At 37.9% G+C, this 13,353-nt stretch overlaps 1 protein-coding gene across 3 annotated transcripts in view; it reads right to left on the reverse strand.

Moving 5' to 3' along the window:
* The window catches only part of LOC122657632 (protein NRT1/ PTR FAMILY 5.10-like), a 91,370-nt gene that overhangs the window by 4,290 nt on the left and 73,727 nt on the right, over positions 1 to 13,353 (reverse strand). The window contains exons 1-2 of one of the 3 annotated variants that reach the window (XM_043852400.1): positions 1,692 to 1,860; positions 1,390 to 1,607 (exon numbers count right to left, since the gene is read on the reverse strand). The exons of 1 other annotated variant lie outside the window; for it this stretch is intronic. In XM_043852400.1, coding sequence (XP_043708335.1) covers positions 1,390 to 1,607; positions 1,692 to 1,800 — 327 coding nt within the window. In that variant the 5' untranslated portion in view covers positions 1,801 to 1,860. Of the gene's footprint in view, positions 1 to 1,389; positions 1,608 to 1,691; positions 1,861 to 13,353 lie in introns of those variants that run through there. One more of the 3 variants, XM_043852397.1, reaches the window with a different exon arrangement.

Genomic DNA, 13,353 nt, shown 5'->3' on the forward strand with positions numbered 1-13,353 from the left:
GGGTATTTTGGAACATACTGTTAGGTATTTGACTGTTACATCAAAAGTTTTAGAACTGATAAAATCCGTTAAATCAAGTCCTTTAATCTCTCTCATACCATACTGATCCAATCTAACGCCCATACACTAGAGTGGACTGGGTCCAATAAACATATAACACATATTGAAGCCCTAGGATGGCGGGTGAACTGTCCTCTATGGCTGGAGGAAAATTTTGTCCATAAAACTTAGCAAAAGAAGTTGAATATTCTCTCATGTGATAGGAGAAAGAAAAGGTAATCTGGACTAAACTTGTTTTAGCGTGCAATCCTCGCATTGCTTCTATTTTAATTCAGTGATGCCACTGTCGTAGGGAAAGCTTGTAAGTCTACATAAAATACCTAAGAGCTAGCGAAAGAGATTGGCCAGGGAGTTCTAGAATGGGTAGTCGTTTTGTGCTAGAATGACCGGTGGGAGGACAAAATTCTTACCTTTTTTTTCCATTAAAAAACGATTAATGAAAGATTAGAAGAAGGGTGGAGACAGAATTCGATTCTATGGCATTTAGCGTGCATATGCCATCATTCCATTACATGGTAGAAGGAAATTTGGAATTCCATCCTCCTACTAATTATCTTATATGTATTGCTATTATGTGTTTAATGGGGTTTACTTCAGGAATTTTTCTCCTCTCAGGTTCCTTGTCTGGTCAGGTTTCATTGGTTCCTCTCATAGGAAGGGTAGAAATGACGACCTCACCCCACCCGGTCAGTGTGTTCGGGTAGGGGGTGAGGTCATCATTTCCGGCCCCCTATGAGAGGAACCTAAGAACCTGACCGGACAGGGAGCCTGAGAGGAGTTAAGTCCCCACTCTAGTGTAGGGGTGTTAGCTTGGGCCAACCTAGTATGGGATATGTTAAATGACTTGATTTAATGCAATCCATCAACTCTGGAGTTTTTTGCATATTGATTAAGTACCTAACATTTGATATTAGAACCAGTCACCACGTCACAGGTTCGAGTCACAGGAATGGCTATCTAGGAGGAGGGCTACGACTACCTGGAATAGAGTAAAAGACTTCAAGAAGTAACTAATTGCTATCAGGCAAAAATCCTAGAGCAGAGTGGAGCCGTTTGGAAAGGTTTATCTACCGCCAGAGTGAGAGCTGCCTAAAGTGAGAGCTGCCAAAGACGACGACTACTGAAGCTTGGTGGTCTGTTATGTGCCTAATGGGATCCACTCTAGTACATAGACGCATTGGGCCAGCCTACTATGGGATAGGTTAAAAGAGCTGGATTTAACATGTTTCATAACTCTGGAGTTTTTGGCGCATCGATCAAGTACCAAACAATTGATGGCCCAATCAAGAAATTAATTAACAAAAGAGAGAGAGAGAGAGAGAGACGAACCAAAACATAGAGGAGAGAAGCAAAGAGAATAGTCCGGTAACGCCCAATATACGCATCAGCAACAAAAGCTCCCAAGAGAGGGAGCATGGAAGCCACCCCTGACCAAGTGTTCACGTTCACGGCGGCGGTTACCGTCGACTGCTGTAGTGGTCCGGTCAAGTAGGTTATGAGGTTACCACCAATTCCATAATAAGAAAACCTCTCTGCTATCTCCACTCCTGCATCATTTTTTCAATGTCACAACTTTGAATATCCATTAAGCCATGAAAGAATTGAATTGGGTAAACTTTGTAATTACATACCGATAATGAAAACAGCAGATCTCCATCTACCGGTCTTTGATCGAATCGCCGGCCGGCCTTTCTGGTCGACGGCACCTTCAACGGTGTCACTTAGCAGAGGAGCTTCCATTGCTGATGATGAATACTGCAAATTAAGCTTTCTATATATTTTCTTCCTCAGGCTCCTTGGCCCTCCCTATATATGTAAGGCACTTCCACAACAATTCATATAAAAGATAATGTCAGGCAAGTCCATGATGGCAAGATGGGGACCACTGAACTCATTTAACCCATTTTGTGGTTCCCACATGTGATAGGGGCTGTTTTTTTGTAGACAATTACATACTTTTGTTACTTTATTATTTGGGCCTTTGATACGTAAGCACAAGTTTTAGAAAAAACAATCAAGATTTCCGGTGTAATTGGGGGGAAATGTATCACCTCAATTTGTCTGTCCGTCAATTTCTTCAATTCCTCTAATAGAGGGAGGGCGATCCCATCTGAATAGTATGTTCGGGTAGGGAGTAGAATGATCATTTTTGCCTCCCTATTAAATGAAATTGAGGAAATTGAGGACCAGCCAAACTGAGGGGATAAAGATCGTAATTGGGGTCAAATGTCATCCCATAAATTTACTTTTGGTATAGAAAATATCTCAAGTGGGGCCCCTCTCTTAAGGCTGATTATGGTTGTGCCACTGAATATTAATTTTTTAGAATTAAATGCCACTGACAATTCTCTTACATGCTTTGGACAAATATTTGGATAAGCTATATATCTACTTTCATATTAGTAATTAAATCATGAGAAATGCTTCTCTGAGCTGCCAGGGGAGGGTACGTTAGCATTTTTTTTATTTTTTATTCTTTTGATCTTTACACTTGAAATAATCTTGTATTGCTCTCCCATAAAAGAAATATCGTACCTCATTGGTGTGCTCCACTATATCACTGGTTCAGAGAAATCTCTCCCTTTAATCATATATTCTCTCATATATGTCTAAACATCGTCTGTACTTGACAAATTTTTTCATTTGAGCTTGATGAATGATCAGAGGATCATGGAATCCACTAAATTTCCTTCTCATATGTCTTGTTGTTATGTGAAATTGAATGTGTGCAAGCTAGGTAAAACTAAAAGGTTAATTATATGCAGACTAGGAAAGATTTACAATATATACATATATATATATATATATATATATATATTAACAAAAGTCTAACTTGCATACACAAAGTCCATCCCATACTAACAACCCACATAATCTTAAAACCTAAGCACATAGAATAGTCTATTTGAAATTTCTACCCATGATTGAAAGAGCTACTTGAGTGAACCTTGGTCTAACATTACACACCCATCAAAAGGGTAAACGTAAAGAAACTCACCCCTCCCAAAAATGGGAAAATTACAAGATTATTTAAAAAATAAAATAAAATATGGATATTGCAAAGGGACCTGGCTCCTGTCCAACCGTGGCGGGAGTTGGACGAGCCAGCACTCGGAAACCACCCCAAAAACAAGGGGGGTGGTCATTTCACATGTGGGGCTCAGGTAGGACCCATCTGTGAAATGACCACCCCACCTCTGTTTTTGCTATCGTTTAGCGGGGTTGGATGCTCCAGCTCCCACCATGGCTGGATAGAATCCTTTTCCATTACAAAGTTACCTAAAACACAAACTCTCCTTCACCCACTCGCTTACCCTCTTTTTTATTTTTTTTTTAACATTTTTGACCATGTCTGCCCTGCTCTCTGGTCATCACTTCCACCCCACATGCCCTAGGCCCTTGTCTCTCCTCTGACCACTTCACGCCCTTCCTAGTGCTTGTACTGCTCCAATGCCATGTTGACAGAGTGCTCAACAATCCATCCAATTAGAGACCACGTCGATCATCTTCAACTCCTTGTCATCTTCCCCTCCATACTGTTATGTGCCTAATTGGGTCCATTCTAGTGTATGTGTGTTAGATTGGACCAGCCTAGTATGTGATAGGTTAAAGGATTTAATTTAATACATTCCATCAGCTCTGGTGCTTTTGGCGTATTGGTGAAGTATCTAACATTTGGTATCAGAGTCAGACACCATGTTACGGGTTCGAGTCACAAAAATGGCTACTTAGAAGAGGGCTACCTTGAGTAGAGCGAAGCCGTCAAGAAAGGGCTACTTGGCGCCAGGCAAAAAAACCCTGGAGCAGAGTGGAGTCCCTTCTAAAGGGCTACCTACCGCCAGAGTGAAAGCTGCCTAGAGTTAGAGCCATCGTGGACTACGGTTGCGAAAGCATGGTGGTTATGTGCCTAATGGGGAACAGTCTAGTGTATGAGCGCTAGATTGGACCAACCTACTATGGTATAGGTTAAAGGGCTTGATTTAACGTGTTCCATCAACTCTGTAGCTTTTGGTGTATCGGTCAAATACCTAATACATACTTACCTTTGCTTGTAGGAAATTTTTTCTTGACAGACCGGAGGGATCATATTCAGACCGGTGTTTGATTTTTGAGTATGGCATGCGATCTAGACTTGGTTTGGTTGGGAGCTTCTAAACCAGTGGGATTGCTTTGTTCTTATATTCACTACAGGAAAGGAGGCATTAACGACAAAAAGGGGAAATTTTAATTTATTTTTGAAAACCCTTTTATAATCCTGATACATACAAAAATACACTTATACAGGTGTCAACACATCTGTAAGGCTCTTCTGACAATACACGACCGTGTGGGCCACCCTTCATTAATCATCCATGATATTACATCTTTCAATCCCTTCTCAAGACAACTCAACATGAGCGACCTTATCCAAGTCGGCTATGACAGCCAACTATCCACCAGCCGGATACAAACCGACCCGGACTATATAAGGAACAGTGTATAACAGAGGTAGCTAGATATTCACATTTATTACTTTTTACAGTTCCTCACTCATATTGATAGTTGCCCAGTTCTAACTTAATCATTGGAGTTACCTTGGCTTAACCCCCGGCCAATCCGAACACTCTCCTTTTGTCTTGTAGGTCATCTCCCTCAGCTCGGACAGAAAACGACGACAACAAATCCTATCTTAAATAACTTTTGGGAATAAAGGAAGGGGAAATTAAAAGAAAGTGTCAAGTTATAAATACAACTAATTAAAAGGATTTGCTGATTTCTAAGAAGCTTCTGATTCACTCTTTCAATGCTCCAGCTAAAAGGATTTCAGAGACTCGATGGATCTGCACCCTGCATGGTTACATAAAGATTAATATGGATGAGTGTTCTCTTGTCAACCTGAGTCACTCTGGTGCTAGTGGCATTTTACGAAATCATTTGGGAGATCCAGTGAACTGTTTTGCTTCGTATGAAGGTGTTGTTTCAAACTATTGGGCTAAATTTGCTGGTTTGTTTCCCCCGCATGAATGGAGCTAGTGTAGTCTTCAAATGTGAATAAAATGTGACTCTCAGTCAGTGGTTAGGTGTATCAAGAGTCATCTAATCCCTTATTAGTACTTTAGGCAAAAGTGGTTATCTATTAAGTGTTTACTTGATAACACTTCTTGGAACATCATTGTTTCCGTGAAGTAAACTCTGTGGCAAATAAACTTGTCAAACATGCGAGCGGCTATCAGAGAATCTTATACATGAGATGTGGCCCCAAGCTTTTGTTTACTTTATATTGATTTATTTTAAATAGAAATAAAAACTATAAAACATACCAAATATCCCTCTTTATATTTATATGCCAAATAAACATAAATATAAAGCATACCAAAGACAGCCTAAGTTAACTGGGCTCTTAGTTGGGAAGAGGAAATGAAGTACTATGGTGACTTAGGAGGTGGAACAGTTTGTATTTTTACGTACTATTTGCTTAATATTATCCTTTATTTTTTATCATAAAAAAAAAAAATTACAGGGTATTAATAATAACCCCTATTCCATTTGGATATTTATCCTCTCTAGTTCCTTGTCCGACCCAGTTTCCCAGTGCCCCAAACAAAGGGGACATAATGACCATCCTACCCCTATCCGGATAGGGTCCACCCCCTTATTAGGGGTACTGGGGAACTGGGCCGGATAGAGAACTGGAGGAGATAATTTTTCTATTCCGTTTCTACATACTTCGAAAGTTTATAACCTCTCCTTAAAAATTTATAATACTTGACATAATGACATTAGATTTTGTACATGACTATATGCTTTGTTTTTTTGTTTTTATTTTTCCCCAAAGACCACATCTTAAAGTTATAGGACTAAAGGACACTTGAATGACACAAGCAAGCATGGTATATTTACAAGCTACATTTTTAAAGTAGTAGTAGCTAGTCAAGGTCTATTGTTTGAATCTCATAGCTTCCACTTTGAATATATCATAAACCTGATTAATCTTCTATTGTTTCAGATTTGGAATTGATGGAGACCGATCCTGTACCCAATTTCAATTTTCAAAATTTTAGATGATGCACATGTGTTGGCCCCTATCAACAACACAATTGGTCTATTTTATAAATTGATTTTTCTTATTGATTTTGCCATATATTGTTTTGTCACTTCTAAAGGCTTGTTTGCTTGCTTGCCTGCCTTTCTAGATTACTAACATGAGAGTTCATATAAGTCCTTTTCTAGTGTTCTTTAGTTCTTTTGGGGGCAAGGGCTCCCCATGTTGTCAGTGTCAAGGACATGTGTTGGCCTCTAACATGTACATGCAGGTGAACATACGTATAGAGGATCCATTTTCAACACATCAATCGTTTTGTGGATCCCACAAGGTGAGTGAAGAGAGAGGAAACTTATACAAAGGAGACAAAATGTGGGAGGGTGTGAGAAGTAATCCCCACACAGTCGCATCACGTGGGGATCCTTTTTCCTTTCTCAGGGAAAAAAAAATACAATTACGTACTCCAACATATTAAAAAAAAAAATAAAAATCAGGAGGATATTTTTTTCTTCTTCAGGCATGAATCACACACTTGTGACTAACTTTTCATTGTATTTTTTTCTTAACCAATGAAAAAACAAGAGGATGCCCTCACTCCTATGGTGAAGAATTTTTTTTTTTCATCAATGGCTTTTTCTTGATTTTCATTATTATATAGATAGAAGGAAGCAATTTCTTCCCTCACCCACAGGTTCTATGTCTTGGGATGGGTATAAGGAACTATGGAGATCGAAGGTATCATTGATTTCGTATTGTAAAGGATAGAGTAATAATGATCCTAGATGGGCAGGTGAGCCCTATTCCACTAGTGGAGAAAAAGTTTCTCCTAGATAGTGTACGGTATTGTTTGCATATATTTTGAATGTAATGACATGTGTTCCGTCTTCAAGGGATCGTAGCAGGCGTGTAATTAGAGATCGATTCAGTTTATTTCTAAGGCTAAGGATGTTTGTTGGCCTTGAGAATGTTTTAAAGTTCTGTTTGATATTCACTTGTGTTGTATTAAGTTTCAAAACTTTATTCTTAAGATGTGTAACAAGAGTAAACTGTGGGTTTGCTCGCTATTTGTCTCAGTGAGTTAGGGTAGAAAAGTGGACTTTATATGTTCTCTTGCTGGTTAGTTATTTTTTCTCTTTTCACAGAAAAAAAAAAAAAAAGGTGCCCTTACACTTAGACACATGGGTGGATAAAATGACTATCATACCCCCATAGAAAGACGGAATTTCTTCAAGGTGCGGTGATCAATTTGCCCATCCGTGTCAAGGTACAGGAGCAGCATACCACATGTGCCCTAATAGCATTCTCTTTCCCAAAAAATATGAGGAAGAAAGTTTTCTATGGAGGAGTTGCGCCCTATGTCCAGACATTGAGTAGGGTAAAATGATCGCCTCACCCCCCATGAAAGGCTATAATGAACACCCTATTAATGCCTCCATGCATTCTCCCATTGGCCCCCCCACAAGTGCAAGATTATGCTTCCCCAGAGAGAACTCCTCCCCAAAATATAAATATCAAATGAAACCAAAAGAAAAGATAAGAAAAGAAAAAACCTACTTGTATCTGAAGTAGTCGAAACAGGGACACATAATTGTGAGAATGGTTTCTTTGAGAGAAAGGTATTGATGGAAATTAAACCAATTCAATAAACTAAAATGAAACATCAAATGTCAATAACGTATGGTTTGTGTCCAAGACTTCACTATAATGGTTGTAAGCATTAATGCTGCTAGGTTTTCATCTTAAATAAAATATATTTGCAGGCCTACTATGTGTCTAATTTTCTCAAGTTTGGAATTATTGTATAAGAGCAATTGATGTAAGCATTGCTTAGTTTTAATCTCTCTATTTAATTGTCTAACTCTGTAATCTGCAAACACCGCACCCCTCCCTCAGAAAATAATAAAAAAAAAATTTATGGAAATTAATAGTCTGGAATTTTAAATTGCTCTGTTACGCATGGGAGTTTCTATCTTCCTAAAACTATATTTTGTGTGGCAAAAATAAGCATAGAACTTTTCTTTTTTATTTGGTGAAAAAAAAATAAAATCGAGTCAACAACAATATTGATCTCCCTATAAATACACAGAAACGAACAAGATATAAAGTACGATGACAAATGTAAGATATCTTCCACCAAATGTGCTTCTTGAATCCAAGACTAGAGTGTAGAATTTTGACATTATAGCAAATCTTAGGTTTCATTTACTCCAAGGGAAAATTACTTCCTAGAAAATCCATTAATAAAACTTTTTAGTGGTGTATTTTACATTTTTACCCCTAATGATGCCATTTCAGTAATTATGTATAATAAAAGTGTGAAAAATGTCAGAAGATGTCTGAGGAAAATATGTGTCCTACACTTTCACATGTTTTGATGTTTTGAATAATTTTCATGTATTTCTTGTAAATATTAATTTTCTACTCTATTTCGTAGGGCTGCAACAGGGTCAGGTTGGTTGGGTTTTATAGAACCCTAGCCCAACTAAGTCCCCTTAGCTAGGCCCAAGCCTGACCCGACCCTGACTCAGGGCCAGAAAAATCCAATCCTGACCCATCCTCAGGGTCGAGCCGGGCTGACCCTGATTGACCCTAATCATGGGGAGGGGGAAGGAAATGCATGGACTAGAATGGGCCGGAGAGAAAATTATTAATTTTATTTAAAATAACACTGTAATAAAATGTATTATATCACTTATTGTCTTCATATATAATATATTATATAACAAAATATGGGTGATGTTTACAATTTATAATATATAGGGTTAATTTCACGGACACCCCCTGTAAGTATCCAATATGTCACAGACATGCCAAATTTTGACAAAATATCACAGACTACCCTTACTTTATGTTTTTATTTCAACTTTGTCCACCCTATTAGGTCTATGTAGTTAAGTTGCTGTTAGTTCTTTTATAATGACGAAATTACCTTTATCATAGGGTGAACTTCCCATAATACCCTTAAGGGTAAAACCCAAATTACAAACCATTCTTTTCATCGTCTTCAATTCGGATTTTTCTCTTCTTAGTTCCCTCATCTATAAGTTCCTATAAGTACCCCCTTAGAATCGTGACGGATTATAATCCTCTCCATTTGTAGATCCATTATTTCCTATTATTTCTCCCTCCAGAGTGCGACACGTGGCAGTCTCCAATCCAACGGCTTTAAATCATTCTCTTGTTTTTAAGTAATAAACTAACTATGGTTATCCAAACCTAGAACCTAACCCGGGTCAAGATTAACCAAACCATACTAAACCTATGGTTAATTCAAACCGAAAAACACCCAATCCTAATCTCATCATGTCTCTCTCTCCTATGCCCTCATTGCTCAACGAACAAAGAAGCTCAATGAACAGAGAGCGAGAAGCTGCCGCTGCCGCCGGAATGGTCGAGCTGCGAACAGAGATCCTTTATTTCGTTGTCACCCCCATCTCGCCGGATCCGTCGAGAAGAACCGGAGTTGCAGTCGATAGGGTTTGGCTCCCCATTAAAGGTACTCTGATTTGTTTTTATTTTATTTTATTTGGGTAGAACCGTTCTTTCTCTGATTGTATGGATTAAAGATGATCTTTAATCCTAAAATCCCACTTTGAAACATCCGTCCTTCCTCTGTTTTGTTTTTTTTTTTTTTTTTTTTTTAAAATTTTTTAGCACCGTTCTTTCTCTGATTAATGTTTCTTTCTCATCACTGCATTGAGGGGACAAAATTTTGCTCTTGATGGCTCTGGTTATTTGGATGTGGTTTCAGTACTCCACTCTAAATGTAGGTAGAGAAATAATGTTATGAAGTAGCTTATTTAATTTATTTTAGTTTTACAAGGAAAAAGCAATTATAATAATTCTTTTATTGATTAAATTGACTATTTCGATTAATGTAATGTGGAGGTTGAAATAACAGATTGTCATGAGATGCTTTGTTGTTTTGGTTGAAGAGAATGATGCTAATGTCACATGACATCAGCTCTGATCAAGTGTTTATGTTGCTATGTGAAAATATGGGTGCTAATGTCGAGGAAAATAGGGAAAAGATTAGTTCCTCATAGACTGTGATGGCATTGCCCCCTCCCCACTATTTGTGGGTCTATAGAAGGAGAGGTTTGTTGTTGTTGTTGTTGTGTGTGTGGGAATGGTTCTATTATGAATAATAATGGACGTAATGAGCCTCCACTTACCTATCGGGGAAAAAAAAAAAAAAAACTTTCACTCTGTACTTAGGGGTGTAAATGAATAGTCGAAAAGCTATATTCACATGTAAACGGATAAAATATCCGTATCCGTATCCGTATTCGTTTAGCACTATCCGAATCCGTCTGATAGCTAATCGGATGCGGATATAGCACTATCCGAGCCGAATCCGATCCGTTTACATCCCTATCTGTACTTTCAGGTTCGTGGTTTTCATGCTGATCCACTCTAAATTATGACTGCATGAGATCCATGTATACTGAATGCAGCATGACAGTGATTTGCATGTTTTGGATGCGAATTGAAGGCTCCAGATTTGTTCATCTTTGTGGGCCCTGTACATATGCAATGGACTGGCTTGAATTAGCTCGTCCATTTTTTGAGATATGTATATTACCTGAACAGTACAAAATGGGAGCCACACCCATGTCAAAGTCATACGTGTGGGTACCAAAACCAACATGGTACTGGCGTGGCAGGTGTCTCCATAAGTGTAAGTTCTTTGAGCTACCGAGTGTAACTTCGTTGTTTTACACTAAATTTTCTTGTTATGACATCAAATATCCATTTAGATGTAGCAACATCCACCAACTTATGTGAATCATAAGATGCTTATATTGCTTCTTAACTAACATGGATTATGCGAATATATGAGTCTTTAACTCAAAAGGAAAAGCACCTGGGTTTGTTCCCAGGAGATGATGGTCCGAGTCCATCAAGACTCTCATGTATGATTCAGTAGGTTCTTTATTTACTGCTATTGAATTTCTCTTTAAATCTGAGTTCTTGATGATCGTGGTGAGACTATTTACATGCACTCCTAGTTTAGTCTCTTTTACTGTGTTAATCAAGAATTCACTCAGTTTTGGGGTTGGTGATCCTATAAATCATCTTCACTATTTCAGGTATTATGAGTGCACTAGGTTTTGGGTTTCTTTTATGGATTTTTCTTTGTACTATTGGAATAAGTTTCTGTCATTCCTTTTGATTTTCTTGGTGAATAAGATCTCTCAAAATGAAACTAGCTTGATCAGGTGTCTCAAGCTAATGCGAACCATTTTCGGATCTTTGATGGCACTTGTAGGAGCATTAATGAGCTCAAGGGGAAGAAGATGAACAACAAAATGAATTTAAAAAATAATAATAATAATGACAAGGGCATTTCAACATTGCATCCTAAATAGCCTTAGCTTGTAATATCATATTTGTTTAGTAGTATGAGTCCTGATGGATTTGAACCATCATACCCTGGAATTCCCAGGTGCTCTACCATTTTGAGCTAAGGACTCACCATCCAATCATTAATTGATTGTGATCAAATGTGAGGGAAACTAAGTATCAACAAAATGAAAATGAAATGCATGATGGATTTTTTGAAACAAAATGAACTAAACTGGTTCAGTTATCCATTGAAAATTATAAATTCTGAGATCAGATGGGCATATTTTCTAACATCCTCATTCATTCTCATCCATGGAAAGAGTTGTGTCCTTAAAAAATAAACTGATGGAATTAATAGAAAAACAACTGTCCATCTAACATCCTCATTCATTCTGCTTTCTGAAATCATGACAGGCAAACCTGTGGTCTCTGAAGTAGCTTATGAAATTGGAACTTGGTATCTGAGTGTTTCCATGGAAATGCAGCTATGCTCCGACCCTGCATGGTCTATCTCATTCAAGTCAAATAGTTGATTCCAACATTTTTCAGGACTCTAAGATGGAAAACAGCCTAAGCTTACAACTTGTGGATATGATTCATGAATGGCACTTTTGCTTTCTCCTCATTTCGTTAGTGTATTTGGACTTTTGTAGAGGCATAGGATAACTTTCTTTACAAGATACCTTAAGCTTGAAGGATTCAATCGCAATCCAGCATGGAATAGTTGATACAGCCTGTATTTGAAAAGAAAAACAGTAAAGAAATTTCCAACATCTTGAGGGTTCTAGAAATGGAAGATGAAATTCCTAACCTAACCTATCTGATGTCCTATTTTAGATCAGCCATAGTTTATGGTGAAATTAACTCCGCAATCCAATTTCTGGTGGGGTCACAAGCAATTTGAGAAAGGATAGAGAAAAAAAAATTCACTTCATGTACTGAGATTTTCATTGTGTAAACCTGCACTGCTTAGGTGTTCTAGGCTCCAGGAAAAGTAGTATATATAATGAGGGCTAGCCTTGGTGCAATGTTTAAAGGGTGCTCCATTGTGATCCGGCCGATCCCATCCCGATTCTTGAAACCCTGTTCTAATAGTTCTAAGACAAGAAATGGGCAAGTTTTCTCAGGATTAATTCCAAACCCAGTTCACCTGGTGCAATTAGTTAACAAATGGATCAAAGACCCTGGGTATTTTCTCCTACAGTGAACCTATGGAATTTTTTGCAAGCCCAAATTAGATGTTCAATGATGGGGAATCTCCTATGGTAACTTCTTTTGCCCTTAACTGATAAGAGTAATGACCAAGAGTTGAAGGAAGTAGCTTGAGCTGTAGTGTTCATTTAAGACAACAAACCTCTCTTGGCTTATGTGAAATATGGACAGACAGGTTCATCACAGGAATCATCAGAGGGCAGAGGCATTCAGTAGGAATTTAGGTGAGCAGAGTGGATTGGAGAAGCAAAAATAGAACAGATTTTCACAATATGTTATTTCAACCTCCACAATGCATCAAAAAGAAAAACTACTCAGCCCTACATATTAAAAAGAACATTCACTTTCTATTCAAAATTTCACAGGAGAGAGAGAGAGAGAGAGAGAGAGAGAACACCCCTACTGAATTACTAGAATTATTCACATTACATTAATCGAAATGGTCAATTTAATCAATAAATGAATTATTATAATTGCTTTCCCCTTGTATGACTAAAATAAATTAAATAAGCCACTTCAACCACAGTAATCCCCACCCATTCATAACATTATTTCTCTACCTACATATAGAGTGGAGTACTGAAATCACATCCAAATAACCAGAGCCATCAAGAGCAAAATTTTGTCCCCTCAATGCAGTGATAAGAAAGAAACATTAATCAGAGAAAGAACGGTTCTTTAAAAAAAACAAAAAAGACTAAAAAAACAAA

The sequence above is a fragment of the Telopea speciosissima genome, chromosome 4, assembly GCF_018873765.1.
Source record: "Telopea speciosissima isolate NSW1024214 ecotype Mountain lineage chromosome 4, Tspe_v1, whole genome shotgun sequence".
NCBI classification, from domain to species: Eukaryota; Viridiplantae; Streptophyta; class Magnoliopsida; order Proteales; family Proteaceae; genus Telopea; species Telopea speciosissima.